Source organism: Varanus komodoensis, unplaced genomic scaffold (genome assembly GCF_004798865.1).
Source record: "Varanus komodoensis strain SLA01 unplaced genomic scaffold, ASM479886v1 scaffold2, whole genome shotgun sequence".
NCBI classification, from domain to species: domain Eukaryota; kingdom Metazoa; phylum Chordata; class Lepidosauria; order Squamata; family Varanidae; genus Varanus; species Varanus komodoensis.
The window spans coordinates 2,661,076-2,688,453 of NW_025335568.1; the positions used below are offsets into that span (position 1 = coordinate 2,661,076).

At 58.1% G+C, this 27,378-nt stretch overlaps 1 protein-coding gene across 2 annotated transcripts; it reads left to right on the forward strand.

Moving 5' to 3' along the window:
* VPS16 (VPS16 core subunit of CORVET and HOPS complexes) lies at positions 1 to 25,997 on the forward strand. 2 transcript variants are annotated; one of them, XM_044428802.1, is made up of 24 exons: positions 1 to 122; positions 744 to 832; positions 2,632 to 2,723; positions 3,620 to 3,748; positions 4,728 to 4,872; positions 5,247 to 5,362; positions 6,391 to 6,513; positions 7,563 to 7,618; positions 8,914 to 9,003; positions 9,905 to 9,999; positions 10,112 to 10,188; positions 11,349 to 11,480; positions 13,177 to 13,304; positions 14,546 to 14,581; positions 15,956 to 16,064; positions 16,348 to 16,482; positions 17,080 to 17,188; positions 18,468 to 18,565; positions 20,147 to 20,254; positions 20,990 to 21,067; positions 22,315 to 22,484; positions 23,736 to 23,832; positions 24,466 to 24,569; positions 25,168 to 25,997. In XM_044428802.1, exons 1-24 carry the CDS (start codon positions 70 to 72, stop codon positions 25,301 to 25,303), a joined length of 2,505 nt encoding a protein of 834 aa, XP_044284737.1. In that variant the 5' UTR covers positions 1 to 69; the 3' UTR covers positions 25,304 to 25,997. The 2 variants fall into 2 exon arrangements, with proteins under 2 accessions (XP_044284737.1, XP_044284736.1); XM_044428801.1 differs by having other exon boundaries at positions 16,348 to 17,188.
* The last annotated feature ends 1,381 nt before the right edge of the window (positions 25,998 to 27,378 follow it).

A 27,378-nucleotide genomic window follows, 5' to 3' on the forward strand; every position in this document is an offset into this window, starting at 1 on the left:
GCGGCAGCAGCAGCAGCAGCAGCAGCAGGAGGAGGAGGAGGAGGCCGGCTGGGCAGGAGGGCCCCCACCATGGACTGCTACACGGCCAACTGGGACCCGCTGGGGGAGGCGGCCTATTACCGGTCAGTGAGCTGCCCCTTGCTCCGGCGTCGCCCCGCTCGCCGGGGGCCGGGCCCTCCCTGCGTAGCCCCTGCCCCCAAAGGAGCCCCCAGGCCCCGCGGCCGCTTCCGCCCCCCGCGGCACCCTCGCCTCCTCTCCCCCCCTCCCCGTAACAGCCCTCTCCCCCGCCCCACTCGCCCCTCTGCAAAAAGGCGCCCTCGCAGCGCGGCTTGGCGAGCCCCCCGCCCCGCAAGGCAAAACATTTGCACGTGCTCAGGCCAAGCGCCGTACTCTCCCTCCGCCACCCGAACGACTGCCCTGCAAGGTAGGCCGGCGCCGGCGCCTCTATCGCGGGTGGGACTGTGGCGGCTCTTCATGGACTTACTGGATCCATAGCCCCCCCCTTTCCCTTGCAGGAAACGCAGGGCGGCTCGCCACGGTCTCGCCCGTCCTCACAACAACCACCCTGTGAGGCAGGTTAGGTGGAGGATCCCAGGACCAGAGCCACCCAGGGAGCTGTGTGGCCAAGTGAGGATGCAAACCCAGATCGCCCGAGTCCCAGCCCAAGAATCCAACCACTGCACCACACTGCCTCTCAGCATGTCTCTAACCCTGGATCTGCTACTTCCCCTTTCTCTCTGCAGGAAGCTTGATCTGTACAGCATGGGCTGGAAACTGAAGGAGGACCTGCGGGACTGCTTGGTTGCTGCCGCCCCCTACGGTGGCCCCATCGGTGAGACAAGAAGCCGCTTGACTTCCTGGAGACGCTGGAGGGGTTGCCTGTTTCGCCTTCCTGGTCCTGGCACCAGTGGTTGGCGTGGGGATGACTTTGCCAAAACCCATGAGGACTAGCCTCCCACTTTATCCCAGCTTGGGGCGGGGTTTGAGGGATTGCAGGTGCTGCCCAAGGATCCTTGGAGGAAGGGTGGAATATAAATAGCCTGCATAAGTGAGTCGCTGCTTGGACCCCAGGGTGGCCTAAGGCCGAGTACAAGATGGCCCTCCTTTCTGCGTGCAAAGGGCAGCTTTCTTGCACAGCAGCAAAGGGGAAGCATCCTCCCCCAGGGCCGCTTTGGGGTCTCGGGGCAGGCTGGCCCCAGCGCCCGGCCAGCATGGTGCTGCGACGCCCCTCCTCTGCCGCCTGAGGCGCCCACCCACCTCTGTCTCATGGCCGGACCGCCCCCGCCAGGAGGCCCTGCTGCTCTGCAGGAGAAGGGCCAAGAGGCAGCTTGGGTCATCAGGCAGGAGAGCCACTTTTTTCCCGGGCCTGGGGCTTCTGAGGACCCCCGTTGGGGCCCAAGCGCCCTGCCAGCAACCCCAGAGAGGTAAACGGAGCAGGCAGGGTGTCTGCCCTGCCCTGCTCTCTCGCTGAACTGAAACGGAGGCGGTGCGAAGGGATGGGTGCCCCACCAGATCCCCAAGGACCAGCAACCCCCCCACCCCCGCCCAGCAGCCGGCTCTCACCGATAGCCCTCACCAGCCATGAAGTGCAAGCAACCCGATGCAACCCCCAGCGCATGCACGGAGTCCATCGTTCCCCGAACAGCAGCCCTCCCGAACCGGCTTCCATTCTGCCATGTTGGGCTGCAGATCCCATCATCCCCAGTCAGCATTCCACACAGGGCGAGCAAAACTTCCCTGTGTGTAGATAGCCAGCATGTTGGGCCCAGTGGAGCCACAGCCTGACTTGCCCCCTGATGCTGACGTTTTCCGGTGCCCTTTTGCCGGGGCGGAGGGGTCAGGCGGCAGCTCTGTGTGCATTCTCCCTTATAAAATAAACAAACACATAAATGCAGGCAGAGCTTTGCAGCAGTAATCCATGCTCTGGTAGCCTCTTGCTAGGGTTCTTGCAATGCTCTCTGTGTTGGGCTACCTTTGAAAACGGTCCAGAAACTTGGGTTGGTGAGGACTGGCCGATACGAGCGTATAACACCAGTCCTTTTTATCAGCTTCACTGCTTAGCCGTTGAAACCTGGGCCCAATTCAAAGTGTTAATATTTAAAACCTCGAATGGCTTGAGGCCCCTCTTCCCATGGACCCACAAGTCATCAGCGGAAGTCCTTCTCAGAGAGACTCCTCTGGAGGAAATGAGGAGAAAGGCCTTCTCAGCCATGGCACCCCACATCTGGAGTCTGCTCCCCAAAGCGAGCCTGGCAGTACCTCTCTCTTCTTTTTGGTGCTGGGCAAAGACCTTTTGATTCATGCAACATTTTAACCGTTAGGCAATTTTAAAGATCGTATGTTATTTATTACATCTTGGTGCTACCGTGCCTTTTAATGGTTTTTAATAGTTTAAGAGCTATGGTTAGTATGTGACTTTATTGTGATGGGGGCTTTTGTGTTTGATCTGTGATGTTATGGGTTTGTTTTTTTATGTACGCTGCTATTATTACATTGTTGTATAGGTGACCCACCCAGAGAGCTGTTCTGGCTATGGGGCAGGAGAAAAATCTAATAGACAGACAGACAGACACAGGCAAAGGACTAAGTGGCAACTTGGTTTCTTGCAAATTTTTCCTCTTCCTCTTTTAGCTTTACTGAAAACCAGGAAAGAGAAATCGCCCAGTTCACGGCCACTTCTTGAAATTTATTCTGCCTCTGGGGTCCTCCTGGCCAGCTGCCTGGTGAGTGAAGTTCCAAGCCCGGCACAATGTACGACGTGGGTTCATTCAAGGGCCTTCCAGGAGAGGGGACCGGATGACCTACAAGCTCCTTCTCCCAACGCACAGCTGCCTGTGATTCTCTAAAGTGCATGGTCTCATTTTAGCAGCATTTACACACACACACACACACACACACACACACACACACACACACACACAGAGAGAGAGAGAGAGAGAGAGAGAGAGAGAGAGAGAGAGAGAGAGGCAAGCAGTGTGTCCTTCCCGTGTGTCATTGTGCCAAACAAGAAAAGTTCCAGGGAGGTTGCTCTTGGCTTCCCCAACCTGGCACCCTCCAGATTTATTTATTTATTTGGAACACTTGTATGCTGCCCCATTCGCAAAAGCCTCAGGGTGGCTTCCAATATAAATAAATACTATACAATTACATTAAAAAACGCATCCCGGGAAGGTATAAAATCAATCAATAAATTTAACGATTAAAATAATGTTTAAATAAAAAGGTCTTGGCCTGGCACTGAAAAACAAATAACGACGGCGCCAGGCGGACCTCTCTGGGGAGCGCATTCCATAGGTTGGGCGCCACCGCAGAGAAGGCCCTCGTCCGGGTACTTGCCCTCCTGATATCTTTCACGGAGGGCTCCCGGAGAAGGGCCTCTGCCGCCGATCTCGGGGGGCGGCAGATGTGTTGGGTGCGTGCACGCTGGGAGTTGCAGGCCCGGCACATCTGGAGGGACCCAGCCGGAGATGCCTGAGCAGAGAGAGAGCTGGGCGAGGCGTCGCTGATGACTGCCCTCGGGGACTGATGGTGAGGAGCGTGCCGCGGTCAGTCGTGGTGTGCTTGAGCCAGGAAGCTCCGCGTGGCGAGCGTGAGTGCGCGCTTTTGTCCCCGCCTGCAGTGGAAGAACTCCGCGGTGGTGCAGCTGGGCTGGACGGCCAGCGAGGACTTGCTCTGCATCCAGGAGGATGGCTCGGTCCTCGTCTACACCCTCTTCTGCGAGTTCAAGCGCTGCTTCAGCTTGGGCAACGTAAGTGACTGGTGGCCGTCGGTGGGACCTGCTCTGGGAACAGCCATGTGGGGCCCTCCGGATGCTTTGGCCTACGACTCCCCTGTGCCTTAGCCGGCACGGCCAAGTGTGGGGCGACGGAAGGTGTAGGCCGAACCATCTGAGGGACCAAAAGCTGCCCACCCGGTTCTTGCCCTTTGGCCGTCAGCCAAATGCAGGGATTGAGTGTCAGGTGGAAATGGGACCTTCTGTAGAACATGGGCTTTTGTCTGAAAGCTAACACACGCAACTAGCCCTCATGGGACAGAGGGATCTCCTGAAATCACCAAAACAAACCGGGGCTTTTAGTCAGGTCACCCGGGCACTGAAAGGTGGGTCGGCTTCTGCCCCCAGTTTGCTCTCCTGGTTCCATGTGGACGTGTCACTGCTTCTGCCATCCCCTTTGTAGGAGGAAGAGACTTTCCAGGGCAGTTTGCAATAGCGTGCAGGGCGAGGGGAGCCCCTTCAGCCCGAGGCATGGGGGGTGCAGCCGAGAAGGGTGGTCCGGCCCCCTGGCCACGTGGGGGCCACAAATGCATCCACAGGAGTGCACAGAAATGATAAAAACAGCCACACATGCAGCGGTCTATTTTAGTATTATTCATAGTAATTGCTCTTTTCATTTCTCTGCCACCCCGTAACTGAAGCTCTTTGGGCGGTTTTCAGCAGTACGGGTGCTTTCTGCAGCAGCTTTGCCCCGTCAGCCTCTCGCTGTGCTGGGGATGACGGGCGCCGTAGTCCCACACTTCCAGAGAGCGCTGGGCTGTGGGAGGCTGCCCTGCTTCGCCCAGGATAACATCAGCTGGGCGTCACAATCATTGCGTATTAGACGGGGGTTTGCTTGAGCTGTGCTTGTCTGGCAAGCTGCCTTTCTCTCGGCTGGGTTCTGTACCGGGGCTCGGTCTCCCCGATCGTCCCTCTGTGATGCCCCCTGCTTGACCGGCCCCCCTTCGTCCCCCAGGAGGTGCTGCAGAACCACGTCCTGGAGGCCAAGGTGTTCCACACCGAGTGCGGCACGGGCCTGGCCGTCCTGACGGGGGCACACCGCTTCACCATGGTCATGAACACGGCTGACCTGAAGATCCGCAGGCTGCCCGAAGTGCCAGGTAATTCTCCCCCCTCCCCCCTCCCGGCTTCACCTGTGTGCTTCCGGTTGCTCGGCTGGCTTCCATTCCACACATGGCCAGTCTTTTCTTCCTTTAAAAATCCAACAGCATGCTGCTGGACGTCCTGATTGCAGAGTTTTTAAACCGCGAGGCCGCGAGGGCTGGCGCAGTCTGCTCTCTTGTTATTCCAGTGCTGGCTCAAGGCGCGGACTCTGGAATTTGGGGGCGGGGGGTGACCCACCACAGCCCTCTGCTGAGTCCCATGCAGTCCTTGCTCCTTGCGTGGTCAGATTCAACTTTCTTCTTGTGCTCCTCTGGTTGGCCTGCTGGCAGGAGCCTTAACCGTGATCTCCGCATCTCCCTCCCTCTGGCAGGTCTTCAGAAACCGCCATCCTGCTGGACGGTCCTGAGCCAGGACAGAGTGGGCGTCATCCTCCTGGCTGTGGGGCCAGACCTCTACCTTCTGGACAGCACCGCTTGCTCCCCAGTGGTGTGTGGGTCAGGCCTGGGCTACGTGGGGAATCTTGAACTCCCGTGCGGCCCTGGGTGGCCTTGGGAGAGCTGGGCAGGGAGCAGTCCTCTCATGCTTATCCAGGCCAATTCCCTGCAAAGGAGGAGTTTATTTTGGATCCCATAGTCTGCAGGATTTGGATCCCGCTCGTAGCCAAAACGGTCTCCAAGCGTAGCTTATGCAGACCAGCCATGAGACTCTGGGGCTTTTGCCACAGCATGGTGGCCCTTTGGGGGTTCTTTAGCCCCTGTTGAGTTGCCACCCTGTGGGGTAGCACAGCTGCCCTTCTGGATGAGGGGTTACGTATGCAGCCTGGCACTGAAGCTGGGTCGAATAGCCCACGATGAGCCTTGAAAGTCAGCGCCCGGATTCACACTTAACACTAACCCACGGCAGGGGTTGTTAAATTGTGGGCGGTTGTGTTCTGTGAAGCTGGCTTCCCTCAGGGAGTTGGGTAATTAGCAACAACCAACCCGGGAAGAGAGCCTGTGGTATGCTGTTGGTTTGTGAACTCCGGATTCTTTAAGCCATGGGGGGTTGTCTCATGTTAACCCAGCAATTAGGACTGATGGTGCGTTGTTCCGTGGGGTACGGAGGGGGTGGGCAAGCGTGCTCAAAAAGTGCTGCAACAGCAATTGGAAACGGGGAGGGAATGGCCGGGGGGCTGAGGCAACAAACTGTGGCTCTTTCAGTCACCTGCCGTACAAACCTTGGGTGGGGCAACAAACCATGAGTTTGAATAAACCATAATCCGAGTTGTGACAACCCAGATTCAAGCCGGACATCAGGAAGAGCTTCCTCACGGTCAGAGCAATAGGACAGGGGAACCGGCTGCCTGGAGGGGTGGGGGGCTCTCCTACACTGGGGACATTCAGGGCGAAATTGGACAGCCACCTGAGTGGGAGGGTGTGGCTTGGTGTCCTGCAACAGCAGGGGGATGGACCCGATGGCCTCCCTGGAAAATGGAAATGGCCGGGAAGAATTGCTAGTCGGCTCTCTGTTTTCAGACCCTGCCTGGACTGAGTCCGCTTCCTGGCTCCTGCCTGCAGATGGCGGTGTCTTTCAACTACCGCTACCTGGCCCTCTTCACCGAAACCGGCTATGTCTGGATGGGGAGGTCCCACTTGAAGGTGAGCACCAGATCCGGGGCTCAGGTAGTGAAAGGAGCCAAGGGCTGGAAAAGTTTTGCTAATCGGGTGACGGCAGTGGTAAGGAGGCGGGCAGGGCACTGTATAGTCTCTCCCAGCTCTTGGAAAAGGCCTCACCCATCCCTCTGGCTTTGGAGCGCACAGCCAGTGTTTGCAACCTTGAGGACTAGGAACTTGCTCCCCTGGTTGTCAAGGAAAGCTGAGCTTCTGTGCCCACTGCTGCTTCCTGCACTCCCAAGGTTAGCAGAGTCACATCGCAGGGTTAGATGCTTGGTCCGCTGAGTGCTGTCTACACTAGCCTTCCCCGACCAGGTGCTCTCCAGGTGCTCTTCCCGGGGTAGGTTTGGGAGCTCCGTTTTAGCAGAGTGAACTAACTGGAACTGCCCAGGTGGGGGAGTCCCACTTCTGGGGGGCAAATGTGTCTGGCAGGGCTTGGAGCTTAGCAGAAAATGCTCCAGCAGGTACCTTTGGCTTGGAAAGGCTGGAGCTTCTGTCTGCCTGGAAAGCTGCAGGCTCAGGGTGAGCCCAAGGGGGGAGCAGCAGCGTGACTGCCCAGGGAGACCGCAGAGCCAGAGCTAACCTGGCCCATCTGCCTGCATGGCCGAGGCTGCTGGGAGTCATGGTCCAAGGAAGGCAGGCGTCCCTCTGCCCTGCTCCGTCCTCCTCCAGGTCGTTTGGGTGAGGAAGGAGAGGGTCTAGCCAAGGCCTGGTCCCCAGCAGTTTGGGACCACCGCTCCCTCCAGCCCCAGCTAACGCGGCCAGTCGTCAGGGATTCTGGGAGCGGTAGTCCACCAGGTTGGAAAAGCCTGGTCTGTGGAGGCTGGCGGTGACTCTCCGGTGCCCCCCCCCCCACTGACTGTTGGCCATAGGTGGGATGGGACTGAAGGGGCCCTTTGCATGGGAGCCATGCTCGCTGCCTCGCACCGCCGGCCCTTCCCTGCACGTGGCCCGGGCACGGAGGGTCCCTTGGCCGGGTGATCGACCCATCGCAGCCCCCTCCCCGTTGACGCGCCCCCCCTGCCTTCCTGCAGGAAAAGCTGGGGGAGTTCAGCTGTGAGTTTCGCACACCACCCAAGCAGATGGCCTGGTGAGTCCTCCTGAGCCGCCTCCGTGGGCGCTTCTCTCCTGGGGGGTCCGGGAGAGGGAGGGGCACCTTCGACAAAGTCCAAACCTCCCTTGAGCCTGAGAGGGGGCTAAATTTCAGCTCAGATCTGGAGGGGGCAAGAGCAAGTTGTGCCAAACCCACTGCTCTTCAGGGGGGTTGGTTGAGGAGGGGGCAGTTTGCCCAAAGTTTGAATATCGTGTGTGTGTGTCTGTTTGAGAGGGAAGGAGGGAGAGATGATGTTGTTTTGCATTGATTGATCACAATTCTGTGTGGTGCAATAGCCAAAGCTCTCTGGGCAGTTTGAAACACTTAAAACCTCAAGCGCAACATGATGCGCTATAAACATATATAACCCGGTATGTGGAATTTGCTTCAAGGCCCGCACGGTTGCGGGCGGTGAGCACACCTGTCGGCCACTGCCTGGCGGACGGTCCCTAGTCCTGAAAGAAGCGTGAGGCTCTCGCTACGGCAGGTCCTCCCAGCAGGTGCCTTCCAGGTAGCTTGGCTACCTCTCCCAGGATCCCAGCCAGCCCTCCTGAAGACACCTGATCTGGGGAACCTGCCGGTGCGCTTTGCCAGCCCCCGAAGACAAAAAGTAATGCGGGCAAATCTCCACGTTGATTGATTGGTTGGTTTGTATAGAAGCTTCCGATCATGCTCTCTCTGGGTGGCCATCAAATTAGAAATGTCCATGATAACATTAAACAGTACAGTTAAAATATTAAATGTACAGTTAAAATATTAAAATATGAGGCTTCGGCAAGGGGCGGCATAGAAATGTTCTAATAATAATAATAATAATAATAATAATAAATAAACAAGACAGATCACACTAATCCAATCAGGCAAAAATGCAAATGAATAAAATGAATAAATTAAAACCAGTGCCATCGGTACAGGTGGTTTAAGTCGTGCCGTAGGCATGTTGAAAAAGCCACGTTTTCATCAGGCACCAAAACTCGGTAAAGTGGGTACCTGGCGGAACTCCGGTGGCGGGCGCTCCACGGTTGGGGCACCACCACTGAAAAGGCCCTGCTTCTCGCCACCTCCCCCGTGACCCCCCAGGGAGAGGATCCTACAGGAGGGCCTCCGTCGATGATCCTAGATGACAGGCAGGATTGTATGGAGTAAGGCTCACATCATGCTTGTGAAGGAGGGGGTGGCCAGGCTCCGGAGGCGCTTGTGCACGCGCAGAGAGCGGGGTGGGGAAGGCAGCTGTGCAGCAGCTTTGGGGGCCGACAGCAGCTCCTCACGGCACGCGTCTCTCGGCACGGCAGGTGCACCCGGCCCCGGAGCAAGCAGCGCGCCCTGGTGCTGGCGTGGGAGCGGCGCCTCCTCGTGGCTGGGGACGGCGACCAGAGCATTCAGTATCCTTGGCCGAAGCGCTTGTGGGGAGGGGGCGGCGGGGCAGGTTTGCCTAGAGCGGCGATTCCCCAGGGCGAACCCCAGGAGCGTCTCGCACACCCGTCGTGATCGGCAGCGTGCCGCGCGGCACCTGGCAGGAGCCCTCCCGCGAGTGCAGCCGTGGGGCCCCCCTTGTCTCCACCAGGGCTGGAGAGCCTCAGGCCTGGGGCCGGAGCCTGCCCGGCAGGCATCCCAGGTGGGCCCTCTGGGGCCCCCTCAGCCCCAGCACCTCCTTCCCTGGCCTCCCCCGCCCCAATTAGTGGGCCATTTCCTAACCATTGTGCAGGTCCTCCCCCTGACATGTTTTCCGGAGCATGCAGTGAGCCCGTCCGAGGCCCCAGCCCAGCCCTCCGGCTTCTCTTGACCACCAATTTATTTACTTACATCCTGCCTTTTTCCTTGCAAGGCTCTCCGGGCAGCTCCTCCTCCTCTCACAACAACAACCTTGCAAGGTAGGCTGGGCGGAGAGCCTGGGCCTGGCTTAATGCCACCCTGCGAGCTTCATGGCCAAGTGGGTTTCGAACCCAGGTCTCCTGAGTCCCCAGTCCCACCCTCCAACCCCCACACCACGCTGGCCGCCCGGCAGCTTCCCGGCTTTTGCCTGCTTTTCTCCCACCGCCCTGAAAGGTCGAAATGCCTCTGGCTACCCACAAGGAGACGGGGCGTCGTACTGTGGCCCTGGGCCCTTTGGCCGTCGGCCTCGCCCCCTTTTCCTCCAGTCCCTCCGATCGCTGGGCTGGAGAAGCTCAGCGCCCCGTTCCGGAGCTTTCCTCGGCAGGATGCCAGCGAAGGAGACGTCCGCCCTCTGCCGTCCTCGCGGTCCTTCTGGTCAGCAGGTCCTGCGTTCCTTAATGCCAACCGCAGGTACCCTCTGGATGAGGATTCGTACCTTGTGCCCGAGCTGGACGGCGTGCGGATCTTCTCCCGTTCCAGCCACGAATTCCTTCATGAGATCCCAGGTGCGCCTGCCGGGCAGGTCCGCGGACAGGGAGGACTGGGCGCGCCCTCCTTTCGCGGAGCAGGACCACGCGGCTCCCCGGTCCGCTTCCCCACTCTCCCTTCCTTTTCCAGAGGCCAGCCAGGAGATCTTCAAGATCGCCTCCATGGCCCCCGGGGCTTTGCTGCTGGAGGCGCAGAAGGAGTATGAGGTAAAGCGGGGTGAGCGGTGGAGGATGGCGAGGAAGGGGCGGCAGGGGAGTCGCCCCACGGGCCTCTTGGGAGAAGGGGAGGGCGAGGCCGCTCTCGCTCTCTCGCTGACGATGCGCGACTCCAGTGGATCATCCTGCGAAGCAGGCGGACGGGTGGGTGGGTGGGAGGTTGGAGACAGACCGAGCAAAGGCTGCCGTCGTACGGGTGGGGCGAGCTGTGCAATGCCCCTCCTCATATGGATTGATTTCTTCATTGATTTAAAATGTTGGTATACCGTCCCATCACAAATGTCTCAGGATGGCTTCCAGCAACGATGAAATAGAATGCAGATAAAAGGAAGAGTAGGATAGGTGTAAAACCACAGATTAAGACAGATTAGCAATTAAAATAGTGGGAGAATAAAAAGGTTTTCGCCTGGCGCCGAAAGGAAAGAAGCGTTGGCGCCAGGCGGACCTCTCTGGGGAGCTTGTTCCTCAGTCGGGGGGCCACCACAGAGAAGGCCCTCTTCCAGGTAGCCCCCTCCTGATCTCTTTCAAGGAGGTCTCCCAGAGAAGGACCTCCACCTCAGTTCTCAAGGGGTGGGAGGGCACATAGGGGAGAAGGCGCTCCTTCAGGAATCCCAGACCCAAGATGCAGCGATGGCACCAGTTTGGGCAAATTCAGAATGGGACTGACCAGGTGCGGGGGGTGGGGGCGGCAGGGCAACGGCAATCAGGGGTTACTAGCAACCTAGCAGATATTTAAATACAGATGAATAACACCTGCCTCTCGGCGGCCCAATATTGCGGCTTCACTTCGCATCGCTGCTTTCTATAGTGTGTGTGGTTATTCTCTCCCACGATGATGCTGGTGATGCAGCGTTTTATCACTGGCTGAAAAAAATAACTCCCGCCCATCCTTGGAAAATCCATGCTGTCCAGCACCCATCCGTGGAAAGCCGTCAGATGGGGGCTGGTGGTTTTGCTCCTCGGATCATGCGGGGATTGTGGCTCCACATGTCGGATGGGATGTGGGGCCCCGCCAGGGGGCCGCTGGGCGGAGTGGCGGGGCTGGGCTTGGCCACAGCTGCTGATCGGAGGGGATGTGAGGGAGGAGGGACTAACTTCATTCAAAACGCAGGCCTTAAACTCCTCTTCGCCACCGCTCCCTTTCTCTCCAGAAAGAGAGCCAGAAAGCCGATGAGTACCTGCGTGAGATCAAGGACCAGAAGCTCCTTCCGGAGGCCGTGGAGCAGTGCATCGCAGCCGCCAGTCACGAGCACGAGCCCCAAATCCAGAAGGCTCTTCTCCGGGTAAGGAGCAGTGGCCGCTTCCAGGTAGGGATTCGGAGAAACCGCGAGCCGGAAGGGGCCTCCCGGGCCTCTGGGCTGCCCCCGGCTCCTGCTGGCCCTGCTCGCGTACTCCCAACAGGTGGTTGTCCAGTCTTTCCTTGAACCTCCACCACCTCCCTCGGAAGCCCACTCCACACCCTCGGGGTCCTAACCATCAGGAAGTGCTTCCAGACATCCAGCCTGAAGCCTGGCTCCTTGCGCTTCGCCCCACTGGAGCGCATCCTGCCCTCCACTGCAGGGGAGGACAAGTCATGGCCCTCCTCCTCATGACATCCCCTCACATACCTCTAGGTCGCTAAAGGATTCCCTCGGAGTCTCCTCTTCTCCCGTTCCCTCAATCTCTCTTTGTAGGCCATCCCTCCCAGCCCAGCTGCCATCCTTGTGACCCTGCGCTGGACCGATTCTAACCCAGCTCTGTCTCCCCTACAATGTGGACCCAGAACCAGATGCACACCAGAGTCATGTACAGCGGTTCCAACACCTCCCTAGATCTGGAAGCCACGCTTCTGGCTGTGCATCCAAGGGTGGTGTTTGGCTTTTTAGCCACCGCATCACACTGCCGGCTCATGTTCAGCCTGCAGTCGACCAGCACCCTGAGGTCCCTTCCACAAGTGCTGCTCTCCAGCCACTTGCCCCCCATCTTGTACCTGTGGCACCTACTTCTGTGTCCCAAGTGCAGGACCTTGTGCTTGTCTGTATTGCTAGATCTATACTGCCCACTTGCATGCTCTGCCAGATTGCTTTGGATCTGGAGTGCCTGCTCCTCGCTTGTGGCCACTGCGCCCACTTAGGTATCGTCTGCAAATCTGGTCAGCAGACTGGCCAGCCCGTCCTCCAGGTCATTGATAAGAAGGTTGAACAGAATTGGTCCCAGAACCGAGCCCCAGGAGACTCTGCTCATCACCGGCTGCCATCCGGATGATTTTTTCTGGTGCTCCAATGGGCTGGAGTCTTCCTGTAAAAGAATCTGCGAGGTGGAGCCAAGTCCTGGGCTCAAACCTCCCCCAGACTGATCTCCAGCTAGGGATCATGAACGGGAACATGTTCCAGAATATTTGTCCATGAAAATTAGACTAATTTGCATTGCATATTGCAGCATCCGCGTAGGAAAAACCAGTTTGGATCCGAAACGTTTCCAGTGCAAATTAGGTTAATTTTGATCGGGTCATCTGCATAGAGAAGAAACATCAATTTGCATGGGAAATATTCTGGTGCCTGGAGGGACTTCATTTAGCACCTTTATTTTACTTTATTTTATTTATGTATTAAAATCTTTTCTAACCCGTCCCCTACAAATGTCTCAGGACGGCTTACAAGCTTGCTCTCTGTAAACAGCAAAACTTTAAAAATTCTTCCTGTTAATTAATGGGAAAAATTAAATTACCTTTAGAGCACAATCCTAGGCAAGTTTAGGCAGAAAAAATGCCCCATTGTGTGCCTTAACTATTATGTAGAATTTTTTATTGGAATACTTGGAAAAATGCCGAGGCGATAGCATGTACTTCTTTTACATACATAAACTTAAATAACATACATTTTCTGTCATATACTGGTGAAGCCTGGCTTGCAGACTTTCCAGCACATTCTGCCACCTTAAGGTCTAGACACCTGCATTCAAAACAAAACTTAGGCTCTCTCTTGCCCCCGGTCTTGCTAGGCGGCCTCCTTTGGGAAATGCTTCATCGACAAATTCTCCCCCGAGGGCTTTGTGGACACCTGCAGGAAGCTCCGGGTGCTCAACGCCATCCGCGACTACCAGATTGCGATCCCCCTCACCTTCGACCAGTATCCTTTTTCAAAAATAAAGCAGGGTGGCGGATTGGAATTGCCCTGTGGGCCAGACCCTTGCCGCCTGTGGGCAATTACCCCGGGGTCCCCGGCTTCCCTTGCGCAGCTCTTCCCGAGCGCATGCAGATCCGGGATGAGAAGCGTGCCTTTTTCCATCGTGGATGGCGCACCTGGTGCCCTTCAGGTGCATTTGGACTGCAGCTGCCATCATCCCCAGCTAGCAGGGAGTTGCAGTCTGACGCATCTGGAGGGCCTCCGAGGCTGGGGAAGGCAGCTCTGAGCTGAACCGAGCTAAGGGAGGTCGAAAGAGGGGCCCACCCCTGAGAAGACCCTGTCCCTAGAACTTGCCAGCCTGATCGGTCTTAAGGGTGAGCGCGAGAGGAGGGTTTTCGAGGCTTGCCAGGGTGTATGCTGCTCCCCAAATAATCCAGTCCACAGATACCAGTTAAGACCAGCACTTTGCAGACAGCCCGGTAACCAATGCAGGCTCCCCACAAGTAGCTTGGCGTTGGCTGGAGATGATCAGGAAGCAAAAGGTGCTGCTGTGTCATCAGATGAAAGACAAAAGTTTTCAGGTGTCTGCAGAAAAGGCCCATATTGCCCAATATATTTGAGCAAACTTTTCTCCTTCCTCGGGAGTCTTTTTTCTCAGATATCTCTGTTTCAGGATCTGAAGAAAAATAAGATGCCCCGACGAAAGAAAAATTAGTTTTCCAAAATGGATTGAGCCAAATAGAACATTTCTTCAGGCACCTGAGAATGCTTTTCTCTTTCACTCAGTGGCGGGGCTGTAGCCCAGCACACCGGGAGGGCACCGGCTTGGGGAGGCTGCGGCAGTGAGAATTTTTGGCCTCGCCTTATTGTTACATCAGCAGGTGCTTGGGCCTCATCGGGAATGGGCTCCCCACCTTCTGGAAGGATTTCTGGGCTGCACCAGCAGAAAACCTTCTTGGAGACTAGCAGGGAGCATCTCAGAAGGGGGCTTTTGAAGCTGCCCCCTTTTTCTTCTAGGAAGCATTGCATGTCAGGTTGAGCATTTAGAAAGCGAGCTTGGAGTGCAGACCTGGGAAACGATGCTGGATGGGGAGGAGAGGGGATCTGCCCCCCAACCCAGGAGTAGGGCAGCTTCCCGGCTTCCCGCATACTTACTGCCTGAGAAATTGTGGGCCTGATGTGCTGGGACAGGTCGGCTCGGCACACCTGTCCTGTGTGTGGTTTGGCCTTGACGGGTCCTGCAGGTACCGACAGCTGACCACACAAGTCTTGCTGGACAGGTGAGGCCCTCTTTCCTCCCCGGCCCCTGCCTGGTTTGGACTGTTCAGCATGGGGCGGGGGGTGCTAAGTCTGTTTCTGCAGGGCGGCCAAATTTTGGGGAAGCACCTGGGGCCACCTGCCATGGGGCGTGCCCAGAGTACCAAGGAAAGCGATATTTTAGCTTGGTTGCTGGCAGGTAAGCCTGGCGAGGGGGCACGGGGGCTGCTTAGAGCGTGGGGAGCGGGAGGTCTGTGGAAGGCAGGGCACTGTGGGTCAGGGAGCAGGGCAACCCCATACGGGCTGGATTGGGCCCCTGCCCCTGTTCTAGAAAGTTTCACGTGACCCTAGGCCAGCAGGCCGGATGCTGGGTTGCTTCCATTGCTCTGGGTGGGGGCTTAGAAGCCGAGGGAGCGCCTGGCATCAGCCCCCGCCAGCAGAGCCCGTGCGGGCGGGGAGGGAGGGAGGGGGCCCTGATGCGGACCCTATCTGGAGGGCCACGTGTTTCCCGCCCCTGCTATGGGTCGATGGCCTGTTGGCCTTAGGATCCAGTGAGGTGGCCCCGGATCGCATGAGGCACTCTTCCTGGACGTTGCATTCCTGCTGGAGCGGAGGCACGAGGCTCCGATTTGCTGCCCGGCGAGGCTGCTGGAGCGAAGGGGCGCCGTCCAGCCGGCTCAGCAGTGCCGGAAGGCCGAGGCAAGGAGCTGGCCAGCAGTGATGCACCGGGAGCCCCTGGGCGGGAGCTGCCCCTTCTGCAGCTGCCCCGGTCGCGGCTTTGCTTCCTGGCGCACAGGACGGTGCAGCGCTGGCTGCTCTGGGCAGCTTCCCTTGCAAGGAGGAGGAATCACGGAAGGGTCGAGGTGGAAGGCGCCCTGCAGCAGGCGGGCCTTGTGTGGCCTCTTGTCTGCGTGGGGTGTGGCCCCGATGCTGCTGCAGCCGTGAAGGCTCCTGGGCGGCTGGGGACGAGCGGGGAGGGGCTGAAGGTCGCCCAGCGGGTTCGCCGGGGGGCTGAGTCTTCAGGGCTGATGTCCCAGCGTTGCCTAGCCCTAGCCGCTGAGGCCCAGGGGTCTGGGCAGGATGTGAGGATTTCCTCCAGAGTCAGGTTCCGGGAGCCGATGGAGCACGAGAGCAGCTTGGGCTGAAACTCTGATCTAGCCCAGTTTTGGGGTCTGGCAGCCCAGCTGATGCTCCCCAGGAAACACCAGAGCAGGGCATGATGGGGAAAGTGTCTCCTTACTGGGGCTGAAGACACCAGAAGAGCTGGTGGAACTGGAGAGCGACTGGCCCCGGAGAGGGATGCTCAGACAGCAGGTGTCCGCAGACCCGTTCCCCCCCCCCCCCCCAACCCCCCCCAGCAGGCGTCTCCTCTAGACAAGTGGACTGTTCTGCCTTAGGTTGGTTCTGCGGAGGCTGTACCCCATCGCCATCAAGATCTCCGAGTACCTGCGCCTCTCCGAGTTCCAGGGTATCAGCAGGATCTTGGCCCACTGGGCCTGTTACAAGGTAGGAGCCGAAAGAGAGGTTCTCTGATCAGAGAAGGCCGGAGCGCTTTCCTCCCATCCTGGCTCACAGAAGCGTTGCGTGCCTCTCTCGCTGGCTTGCCTCACTATTTGGCTCCAAGCCTTTAGGCTGCCTTTGTACATCAGGGCCCCTCAAAGGGACCCCCAGAACGTGCCACCAGCCCACCGCCAATTAAAGCAAGAGTGCAGGGTGGGTCAACCAGCCAGCTTGCTCGGAGCAGGGGATTCGGCCGACATACCCAGACTTCCCAACCATTGATTCCCAGGTACAGCAGAAGGACAAGTCCGATGAGGAAGTGGCCCAAGCCATCAACCAGAAGCTGGGCGACACGCCGGGCATCTCTTACTCGGAGATCGCTGCCCGGGCGTACGACTGCGGCCGGCCGGAGCTGGCCATCAAGGTGCGAGGGGAGCAGGGCAGAGGCCTGCGGCTCGGCCGCCCCGTGGCCTGGAGCGGGGCGCAGCTCCTTGGCTGGGGCCAGATCTCCCCTGGGGGAAGCGGTGGGCAGGGGTGGAGGCGCACAGGCAGGACCAGCAGTGCCGGCACGTCAAGCTCTCACTGCCACTCCGTGAGCTCTGGCGGAAGGGGGAGAGGCATGAAAGGGGGGCACCGACCACGGTGCATGGCTGGGGAAAGGGGTCGGGGCCCGGAAGGGGATGCCGGGGTCCCGGGGAGGCGGGTTTGGCCCAGCTGCCCGAAGTGCTGCACCCCGGTTTGGCTCTGGGTGGTGGGTGGCCTCACTTCTTGCCAGGGGTCTCAGAGGACAACACGTCCCTCCCTCCCAGTTGCACCAGAGCAGACCCGCCCCGTGCTGCACCCAGGTCAACTTCTCCCGCGTAGGTTCGGCACCGTGGAAGCCAGTGTGGCCTCTCGGCTGCGTGTGAGCCCGATGGTGCCTCTGGCACAAGGCGGGCCCCCGGGTCGTGGCCGCGAGGGCATTCACGGCCGCTGCAGAGGGCGCTGCACTGTGCTTGCTTGCTTGCTTGCTTGCTTGCAGCTGCTGGAGTACGAGCCCCGGTCGGGCGAGCAGGTCCCCCTGCTGCTGAAGATGAAGAGGAGCCAGCTGGCCTTGAGCAAGGCGATCGAGAGTGGAGACACCGACCTGGGTAAGGGGGCTCCTCTCCCGCTGGCATCTGGCTGCGTGCCCCTGCGGGAGGCGGAGCTGCTCCGGCTGGCGTGGGGAGGAGCCCGAGCTTCACAAAACGACACCCGAGGGGTCACTGATGAGGCACCGTCCACAGCCCCCGCAGCCTGGCCTCTGCCCCCTTCCTTGTTTCTCAGCAGCTGGCTAGGAGCGTTTGCCCTGATTCCCCAGGGGATCGTAAGGGGGAGCAGCCAAACTGTTGGGGGACCGGTGGATGTGGCCCTTCACCCTTGGCCAAGGTGGAACTAGGCTGTATGGAACCGTACTCCCCGGAGGAGACTTAATGGCACGAGGCAACAACGAAACGCTGCTAATGCGTCTTTAAGCATATGGTCTAGCGAGGTCCAATTGCTGCCTCTTCCAGGGAGGAGACATGTATGTATGTATGTATGTATGTATGTATGTATGTATGTATGAATGAATGAGACTTCTATGCCACCCCATTCGCTGAAGCCTCGGGGCGGCTCACATCCATAAACAAACTTCCATAAAATAATATAAATTAACAGTATAAATTAAGTCGCCCTGGCCACTTACATGGATAAACTTACTATTGGAACATGATGTAAACATTTTAAAAGATTGCTTTCTCGATTCGTGGAAATTAATCAATACTCCTTTCGAGACTTAAAACCCTGATACTGAAACATCGGAAGAATAAACACTTGCCTCCTTCAATGTGATGGATTGAATTTCTTGCAGGACTTTCAGCATTCGAATGAGTGGGGTTCACGTCCTGCCAGCAAACGGATTCTTATCTGGATATTTGGTCTGCTTTGGTCAATGTTTATATATAATTCTTAGGACACACGTGTAAGAGACGTGTTACATAGGCATGCACTGAAACTGGCGTGTTCGCATTTATCTAGCTCTTTTCCTCTTTCTGTTTTGTCCTGTCAAAATGTCTCAGGAAAAAATCAATGAGCAGCAGCTCTCACGATCCCCGTTAGCTGGCCATGGTGGGGCGAGTTGTAGTCCCAAAGAAGGCATCCCGTTGTTGTTTTTTAAATAAGTTTTATTTGAAATTATAATCCTAAAAACAAACAAAACACCACAAACAACATCCATCCCGAAAAACATGGAGCCTGCTGGGTCAGCTCCCACACCCTTCTTTTTCCATTGATGATAACTTTAAAAACATATTTAACTCTATGCGAAGTCCCGTTTCTCTAGCCAATAATAAAAAGCAAAGAAGGCATCCCGTTACTCACCATCTTTCCCGCGGCTTTCCCCCTGCCCAGTTTATACGGTCGTCCTGCACCTGAAGAACGAGCTCAACCGCGGGGCCTTCTTCATGACCTTGCAGATCCAGCCGGTGGCCTTGGGTCTCTACCGCCAGGTGAGTCTCTGGACCGTGCGCTTCCCTCTAGGCCAAGGGTGTGTGCAGGTGTGTGCTTGAAGCGCCAGACCCGAAAACCCCGGCTCTGCCGTGAGATTAAGAAGCCGCCGCGAGAGGGGAGGATTTGGCGCAAAGAAAGGGGGCGATTTTGCACGGCTCCCAGAGCGCGGATCAGTTGCCGCTCATTCGTGGTGCGACTGGTGCAGCGAAAGCAGCGCCTGAAGAGAGACTCGCTGGGGCAACGGCTGCCTTGGGCGAGGACGTCTCTGGTGCCGGCAGGGTTGGGAACGGCCTCCGAAAAGCAGCCGTGGATGAGCAGCCTTGCCGGGCTTGCCACCCCCCCCTGCAGCTGGTGCCCTCCAGATGTTTTGGATTACGGCTCCCATCGCCACTGGCCATTGGCCACCCAGGTTTGGGGCTGATGGGAGTTGCTGTCTAAAATGTCAGGAGGGCGTCGATGCTTGACCCTGATCTCTGGCACCCTTCAGATGTTTTGGATTACAGCTCCCATCAGCCTTGGCCTGCATAGCTGGTGGTGAAGAATGCAGGGAGTTATAGGCCTGGTGCACCGGAGAGCACGGGACTGGGACTCAGATGATCCGGGTTCTGGTCCCCGCTCAGCCATGGAGCCAGCTGGGTGACTCTCGGCCCAGCCTACTTCACAGGGTTGTTGTTGTGGGCATAATACTGAGAGCAGGAGAGGCAGAATGAGAGGCAGTGTTGTGTAGTGGTTAAGAGCACAGGACTGGGACTCAGGCAATCTGGGTTCTGGTCCCTGCTCAGCCATGGAGCCCACTGGGTGACTCTGGGCCAGTCACAGACTCTCAGCCCAGCCTACCTCACGGGGTTGTTGTGGAGATAAGATTGCGAGCAGGAGGAAGAGAATGGTGTAAGCCACTTTGAGTGCTTAAAGGGAAAGAACGAAAGTGGGATATACATCTGATGAACAACTGCAGGGCACTCGGTCTGTGAAGACACTCTTGCAGACATTCTCCTGTTCAGGGTGTGAAAAGGAGCTTGTGCAGCTGGAAGTAGTGCTGAGCATTTCCATAGCGGGTCTTTCTGGTCCTTGGCATGCTCCATCCAACAGTCGCTCTGTGCTAAGGCCACCTAGTTATCCCCATGCTCCAGATGTGGAGACTGAGGCTGAAAGGGAACACCTGGCCAAAGGCCCGTTGCTCAGATCGCTGCAGAGGCAAGATCTGAACTGGGTCTTCCTGATGCCCTGCCGAGCCTGTTGGCTCCTGCGTTCTGGCCAAAGGAGCCACGGGGTTGCCGAACCCAGCCATTCCCTGCCAGAATGCCCGCCCCAAGGGCCAGACACCCGGGGATGCTCTTGCCACATCCTGGCTGTTCTTTTTGGAACAGTGTAGGGCCCTTAATTGGACACCTGCAAACACAGGGACAGAAGAAATAGCATATTGTAAGCGCCCTGCCACTCAAGGTCAAGCCGCTGAAACTGGAATCTAAAGCATTTTCCACATCATGTCAGTGCTTTCTCCCCAAATGTTCCCACCAAGGTGGGCATGAACTCCTTCCGGGGCTTGTTCTCCCTTAATGATTGGATTGCTGATCCCGCAGTTCTGCAAGCACCAGGAGCTGGACACACTCAAAGACCTCTACAACCAAGACGACGATCATCAGGAGCTGGGCAACTTCCACGTTCGCTCCAGCTACGTCACCGAGAAGGTGGGCGCTTGGGGAGTGATGGGAAGCAGAGGCCATGGGACTTGGCAGATCCGGAGCGGCACGATGGGGAGCCGGCAGGGCCGTGCTCATTGCATGCTTGCATGGCCCACACCCAAGAAATTAAAACCTCTGGCAGAACCTTTTGCACTGATTTCAAGAACCCACCAAGTTTCTAGCCCTTAGGGTTGTGAAGGGCAGGAACGCATGTGAACCTGCTGACGGCCTGATGAAATTTCAGAAAATGGCCCGGCGTAGCATTTGGGGTGTGGGGGTTGGTGGGGGTGTCAAACCTGATTCAGCTTGGACTGGATCCGTTTTGGAGAAACTCCAGGGCTACGTTTCAGTGCTTGGTGAGGCCAAACGGCAGCGTATCACGTCTTCACGCTTTCACTGGCAGCAGCAAACACCCTGGGAGATGCATGCTGGCCTTTCCGAATGGAGGAAAAACTGCACAAAAGCCGGGGCACCACCCAGAGATTGTCAGGTGGAGAGTGCAGGCAGGGGAAGGGGATGTGGCCTGGGGCAGCCTGGACCCCCCCACACCACACACACCCACACACACACACACAGACCCCAAGCAGATGGGATTCAGCACCTGGGCCAGAGGTTGTGCATCCCAGCTTTGCAGGATACACAGTCCCTTCCTGCTTCTCTTGGGGGAAGAAAAGAAAACCCAGTTCCAGGATGGCCCCAGGTGACACTCACAAACCCAGATTCCACCTTCTCGCCTCCTAGAAGATCGAGGGCCGTGTGTCCAGCCTGCAGAACGCTGTCGATGAGTATTACAAGGCCAAGAACGAGTTTGCGGCCAAGGTGAGCTCGCGGGCGTCTCCCTGCCCTGGGGCCATCACTGTCCCCGTGCCCACGTCGCCTCTTGCCTCTGGTTCGTCTGGGGCAACTGCGGGGGCTGCCTTGTCTGGCAACTCTGATGATGCCCCGATTCTGGATTTCTTTCGGGCCCCTGCTTTCCACGGGCCTGCGCTGAGCTCTTGCCTCCTGTCGAGCCGGGGCCACGCTCTTGGGGGAAAGGGGCTCCGAGCAACATGCAGAAAATACGAGGCTTGTATTAAAACACGGTTCTCCCTCTAGGGAGTTCTGGGCTTGGTCCTCTGATGCTGGCGATGCTTTGCCGCTTTGGTCAGGAGCAGCCAGGTGCGGCTGTTCCCTCCCGACTTGGGCGTGAGGGTGGGCTTTGTTTCCGGGGACTTGTGGGGGGTCCTTCTGCCTTGAGCCGGGGCTTGGCGTGCCAAACAGCCTGACCCAGCTGTGCTGGGCTCCCATTCTCACAGCCCGTAGTCTCTGGGAACCCCGACGGAAGGCCCCTGGGGCTGGTCCAGTTAGGGAAGGCTGGCCTGCAGAAACGCCAAGAAAAACACGCAACAGTCAAGTCCCGGCCTGGTAGTGGCTCCATTTGGATTGACTGTGGAGCTGCACTCGCGGAAGAGCGAGCCCCCGTGTGAGGCAGAGACCCTCCGTTCGGCCGTGGGTGACCCTGGCTGCCGAGGAGAAGACGCAGGGGTCCCGGTGGTCCCAGGGCCCGTGCCCAGCCTGCCAGAGGCAAAGAGGCGACCTCTGCGGGCCCCACTCTCCGTTTCCCACGGCTCTGCCTTCAGCTCTTTGAGGAAGCTTTGTGCGCGCACCCAGCTGCTCCGAGGGCACTTCTGCTCTGCGCTGGGGCCCAGAAGCCCCCTGCCGCCCGCTTTCCTCTGTCTTGGGATCTGCATCCTTCCACTTTGCCCCAGCATGTCCCCGCAGCGCTCTCCTGGAAGGGCCTGCAATCCTGAAGCCGCGTCCTTCAGCCGAATTGGACCTCTTTTGTCCAAGGGCTGAATTCCACCTTCGGATCAGCCTTTTGGGGGATGGTGATGGGGGGGTGGGGGCAAAAGGGCAAGGGCTAAGGACCAGCCTTTTTTAGGATGCAAAAAATGCACAGGAGCCAGAACACCCGCCAAAGGCAGGCTCGGGGGAATCAGGCAGTGCTGGATTTCGCCCCGGCTTTGGCCCAGCGGCCCCCCGCCGCCCCGCCTGCAGCCTCCCCTTCCCTGCCTCCTGCTCTCCAGGCCACCGAAGACCAGATCAAGCTGCTCCGTGTGCAGCGCCGCCTGCAAGACGACGTGGACAAGCCGTACCTGGACCTCTCCCTCCACGACACCGTCTACAACCTCATCCTGGAGGGGAACCACAAGCGAGCCGAGCAGCTGTACCGGGACTTCAAAATCCCCGACAAACGGTGAGACTGTGCCTGCGGCTGTGGTGCAGGCCATGTGGCCGTGGCGGCCCCCACGTGGCGGCCCCCAAGGCCGGAGGTGGGCTCTGAAAGGGACCAACGGGCCGGCGGGGGGCCGGCGGCTCCACGGTGAGGATGGGCCCATTGCCCGTCGGTCTCCCGTAGAGCAACACCCACAAGAGGTGCAGTTGGCGGAAGGGAACTTGGAGCCAGGGGCTTCTCGGGCTCAGGTGAGGCGGGCATGGCTCTTGACCCCGTGGCGTCGCCAGCAGAGGAGGGCAGCCCAGCCGGAGGAGTGGCCCATGGCGAGGAGGCCGCTCGGTTCCTGAAGGACCTGCCCCCAAGGGATGGGCCCAGGCTTGCTCACAAGGAGGGGATGACTGGATTGGATTCAACAAATTACTCTGTGCATGCTCAGAGGCTCATTCTGGGTGCTTTGTGCTTTTGAGTCAAAAAAGAACGCTTTGCCAGGAAAAAGGTCTGGGGCTTTTGAGGAACGCCGGCTCTTTTCCCCGGTGCCTGGCGTGCCCAGGACCCCTGCCTTGGGGACGGGGGAGCGTTTAGGCCTAGCGGCCGTTCCCAGGGCATCCACCTGGGCAGCCATCTCCACACCTCCTGGAAGCAAATTCCTTTGGCTGTGCACTGTGTGAAGGAGGAGCTCCTTTGATCTGTCTTGGACTTCCCACCATTTGGTTTCATGGAATGACCCCTTTGGGTTCCGGTGTTATGGAAGGGGGAGAAGAATGCCTTCCCCCACACGCGTACCCTGGCGAATTTTGCATACCTCTGAGACGTCTCCCTCGACTCGCCCTTTCTCTGAGAGGAGCAGTCCCAGATGACAGGTGATACAAACCCATTTCCTTCATTTTTTTAAAGTGCTCGTTTTCTTCTGTGCTGAGGCCATTGCTACTGTTTTATTATGAGGTTCGTGAAGATAATTGCAACCAAATGCTCTGTTTCTCTTAAAATACACTACGATCGTGTCCCAGACCAGGCATTTGGGCTGAATTCTGCTTGTTCCTTGGAAACTGAAGGCATCTGCAACCTGGAGTTGCACCCGCCTCTTATTGTGAGGAATTACAGGTGTGAGGTCTATGCTGGTGACAGGATGGCCCAGGCACTCCAGCGCGTCTTTAGGTCAGGCCTGGGCAGTGGCGTTGACCCACGTGCGTGGGGAGCTGGAGTCCAGCCCTCGCCAGGCTCCCAAGATGCTGCCATTTCTTAGCCTGGCTCCGCATGTTCCTCCTTTGACAGCTTCTGGTGGCTGAAGATCAGCGCCCTGGCTGAGACGGGAAACTGGGAGGAGCTGGAGAAGTTCTCCAAATTGAAGAAGTCTCCCATTGGATACCTGGTAAGACCTGCTGCCCGGAGTCTGGCCTTGCGGAGCACCTGTAGCCAGCCGGGCCGGCTCTGCACCATGTGTTGGGATTGCTTGGGCCATGGAGCCGTTTCTGAGAAGGCCGTGTGTCTCGTTTCCTTTCCGCAGCAACCCCCCCGCCTTTGCTTTTCTATTTCTTCAAGATTAGAAGTCCAAGCATGTTTTAATTTATACACCTGCATCCCAAATGTTGTCAGCCGCTTCTCTCTGTGCTGTCAGCTTAGCTGCTTGTGTGTATTGGTTTGTGTAATTTATCATTAAGGCTTTAATCTTTCTAAACTGCCCAGAGAATTTAGGCCGTTGGATAGGCTAGAAATGTAATAAATGACATGAAATGAAGCTGAAACCATGCAGAACTTCAGGCTAGCTATTTAAAGCCAGGTGGGCAACCTTTTTGGCTCTGAGGGCAATGCAGTGGGTCCAGAATCCCCCCCCCCACACACACACACACTTTTTCTAGGTACACACACAGGAGAGAGGAGGTCATGGTACAGGTGCGAAGGAAACTGGGGGGCAGCCTCTTTCCCGCGCCTGCTCTGGGGTGAATCCCTGCGTTCTGTGCCGCGCATGTAAGTGTGCCGGGGGCACCATCCTTTTCTCCCGCAGCCTTTTGTTGAGATCGCCATGAAGCACCACAACCGCCACGAGGCCAAGAAGTTTGCCACCCGCGTGGCCCCAGAACAGAGGGTGAAGGCCTTCCTCTTGGTGGGGTACGTTTCACAGCCTCCTGCAAGAGGCTGACCTTGGGCTGCTAGTGGGGATCTCCCTTCCCATGGGGCACTTCGGGCCCCCTTTGGTCAGCATTCCCCACATGGTTCTGTGGGGGCCCTGGCCACGGGGGAAGCCGTAGGCTCAAAGCACAGGGGCAGCTTTGGCACCCACACGGCATGTTCCGAGGTGGTAGCATATCACTCCGAGAAGCGGGAAAAGCAGTAGAAAGGCCCTGCTCCATGTGCAGTTAATGTTGCAAAGAGGATGGTATGGAGTGGGGGGCCTTTGTGGGCATTGGAGGGGCTGGAGAAGTCGAATCAGGATGCTAGTCCCTGTTGAGGAACTAGAAGATGGGCTGGAAGCTGGCTTCAGTGGGACAACCACCTTCTAAGTAATGCTTCCACAACCTGGACAGCACTGTCCCACATTCCCCTTCCCAGCTGCCAAGGGGACGGCTGGGAATACCCGGACTTGTGCCCGGCACCTCTGGAGGGCATCAGGCTGGCCAAGCTTGGTGCACAGCACACCGCGAGCGTCTGCTGGCGCCCAGGCTCGGCCTTTACTTGCATTTCCCCTCTCTTCCCACTTCGACACCAGGGACCTGTCCCAGGCTGCTGACGCCGCCATCGAGCGCAAAAGCGAGAGCGAGATGAATCTCATCCTGTCCAAGTGCACGGACGCCACGGTCACCGCCAAGCTCAACCACGCCAAGGCGCAGATTGGGAAGAAATGATCTCTCCCACTTCCCCGGCCTCGCAGCCCCTCCTCACAGCACTGCAGCCTTGCCCAGGGCAGGACCTTGTGCGAAGGGGCAGGCCAGCTGCAGCGAGAGCTCAGGCGCTCCACAAGGAGGTAGTCCATGGTGCGGAAAGGGCCCAGGAAAAGAGTCGGCCCTCTTTTCCCTCCACAGCCCCGATCTGATGTGTGTGTGCTTGTGCTGAGCAGTTTTTGCTAGAATCAGAAATCGGCAGCCCGTCCCTCCATTGCTTCCTCTTCAGCCTTCCGCGTTTTCTGCCCATTTGCTCTTCCTCCGGTGCCTTCAAGACCACCCGCAGGGACCACACATGTCCCGGTGCCCCTCTAATCTTTCCCACTTGTAGGTCAACAGCATCCAGCCCTTTTCTCTCCACCCTGCTGGACTGGGGAGCACAGGTTTGAAGCTGCCTCCCCTCCTCACTGCTGGTTCCTTTTGGCCACATCCCTGCTACACCGCATCACCCCCGAAGCAAGAAACTGGAGCCCCCTTCTGGAGTGACGGTTCGTGCCTGAAAGAGGCCGAGGTGTGCCCGGGGTGCATGTGACAGAAATCTTAGGGTGGGCCCGTGAGTGCATCTCCGGCGTACCTGCACCCGGAGCCTACCGACCCCGCCACACATTTGCAGAGTCCGAAGAGTTTGTGGAAGAGAATAAAACTGCTCCTACCCTGACGGCAGCGCTAGACTCCTTTTCTCAGTCCTCCGGCCCTTTCCCTGCCCTGAATAGTGTCCTGCTGGGGTCATTTCATCGATCGCCCCACCTGTGCCTCAAATAATTCCGCCCAAGCGTTGAGGGATGACGTGTCCCCGGAGGCCGCCCTGCACCTTTTCCAGGACAGAAAAACCGAATGGTCCCGCGTAGCCCCGGAAGGTGCTGACTTCCTGAACAGCCGCCAACGGGCTGTGAAACGGGGTAGGCTGCTCGTGCGCTGGGCTCCCAGATCAGCCCCGAAGGGCCGAAAGAAAACATTTTTTTCAATGCACCACGATGGCCAGCGTTTGGCACCAAGCCTGCTCCATTTGGTGGCCCAAAGTCCCTGGGTGGGCTTTCGCCCGGGCTCACCTTTTCACCCCCCCCCACACACACACACCTCAGTGGGAGCCGTGCCTGGGAGTGCCGGTGGAGAGGCCTTCGCTCAGGCGGGCCAAGGACCCCTTGACCAGACCCAGCCGCCACGGCTGTTTCCCTGCAGGCTTTGCTGCCTCGGACTTACTGGCTGGTCCAACCCAGGTGAGCAGGTCTGTTCCCTGGCACGGCCATTCCTCCCTGCAAAGGATTCGGCCATTCTGCCTGCTCTTGCTCCAGCCCTGGCAAGCCGCCACCGGTCTAGCTTTCCCAGCAGAGAAGGGGCTTTTGCACCACCTGGCCTGTCAGTGGAGAGGCCTCTGTTTCGCCTCCGAGCTGTTCCCGTCCCCAGCTCACGGTCGTCATGGGACTTGCTTTTGAGCAGACCCATAGAGCAGCACAATGAACCCAGCAAGTCTCCAAATGTGCTGCTCCAGTGGATCCCCACACACAGGCATTGCCATGGGTGCAGCGGCGGCTCCTCCGTGGAAACACACAGCGGTGCTGGCCGGCCTCCTCTGGCTCTTTATGCACAATAAACGCGCGTGAAAGGGAGGCATCCCGCAAGCTGCAGCGGGGTTCAAGTGCGTAATTCTGCAGCACCACAAGTGCACACGGGTCAGCGGGTGATTCGGATCGAGAGAGTCCAGGGGGGCGCTGGCCCAGAAGGGGCCTGACGTGGAACCCGGCCAAAGGCTCCCCTGGCGCAGCAGTCTGGTCTCAAAGCTGAACTGAGAAACTCGCCGCTGAATGGAGTCGCCTCCCCCAGTGCCGCGGAGGGCTAGGCAGCGTCCTGCAGATTGGGAGAGCGGGTTCCTCCCAATCCCCAGCCGGACATAAAGCTCAGCTTGGGCCACTCGCCGCCCCTCAGCCCAGCCCAACGGAGGGAGGGGGCTGCTGCGAGGATAAAACGGGGCGGGGGGGGGTCTCCCCGGGGTGGGGGGGGACGCGGGACAGAAGCGTCCTCGGAGCCCCCCGGTGCAGCGG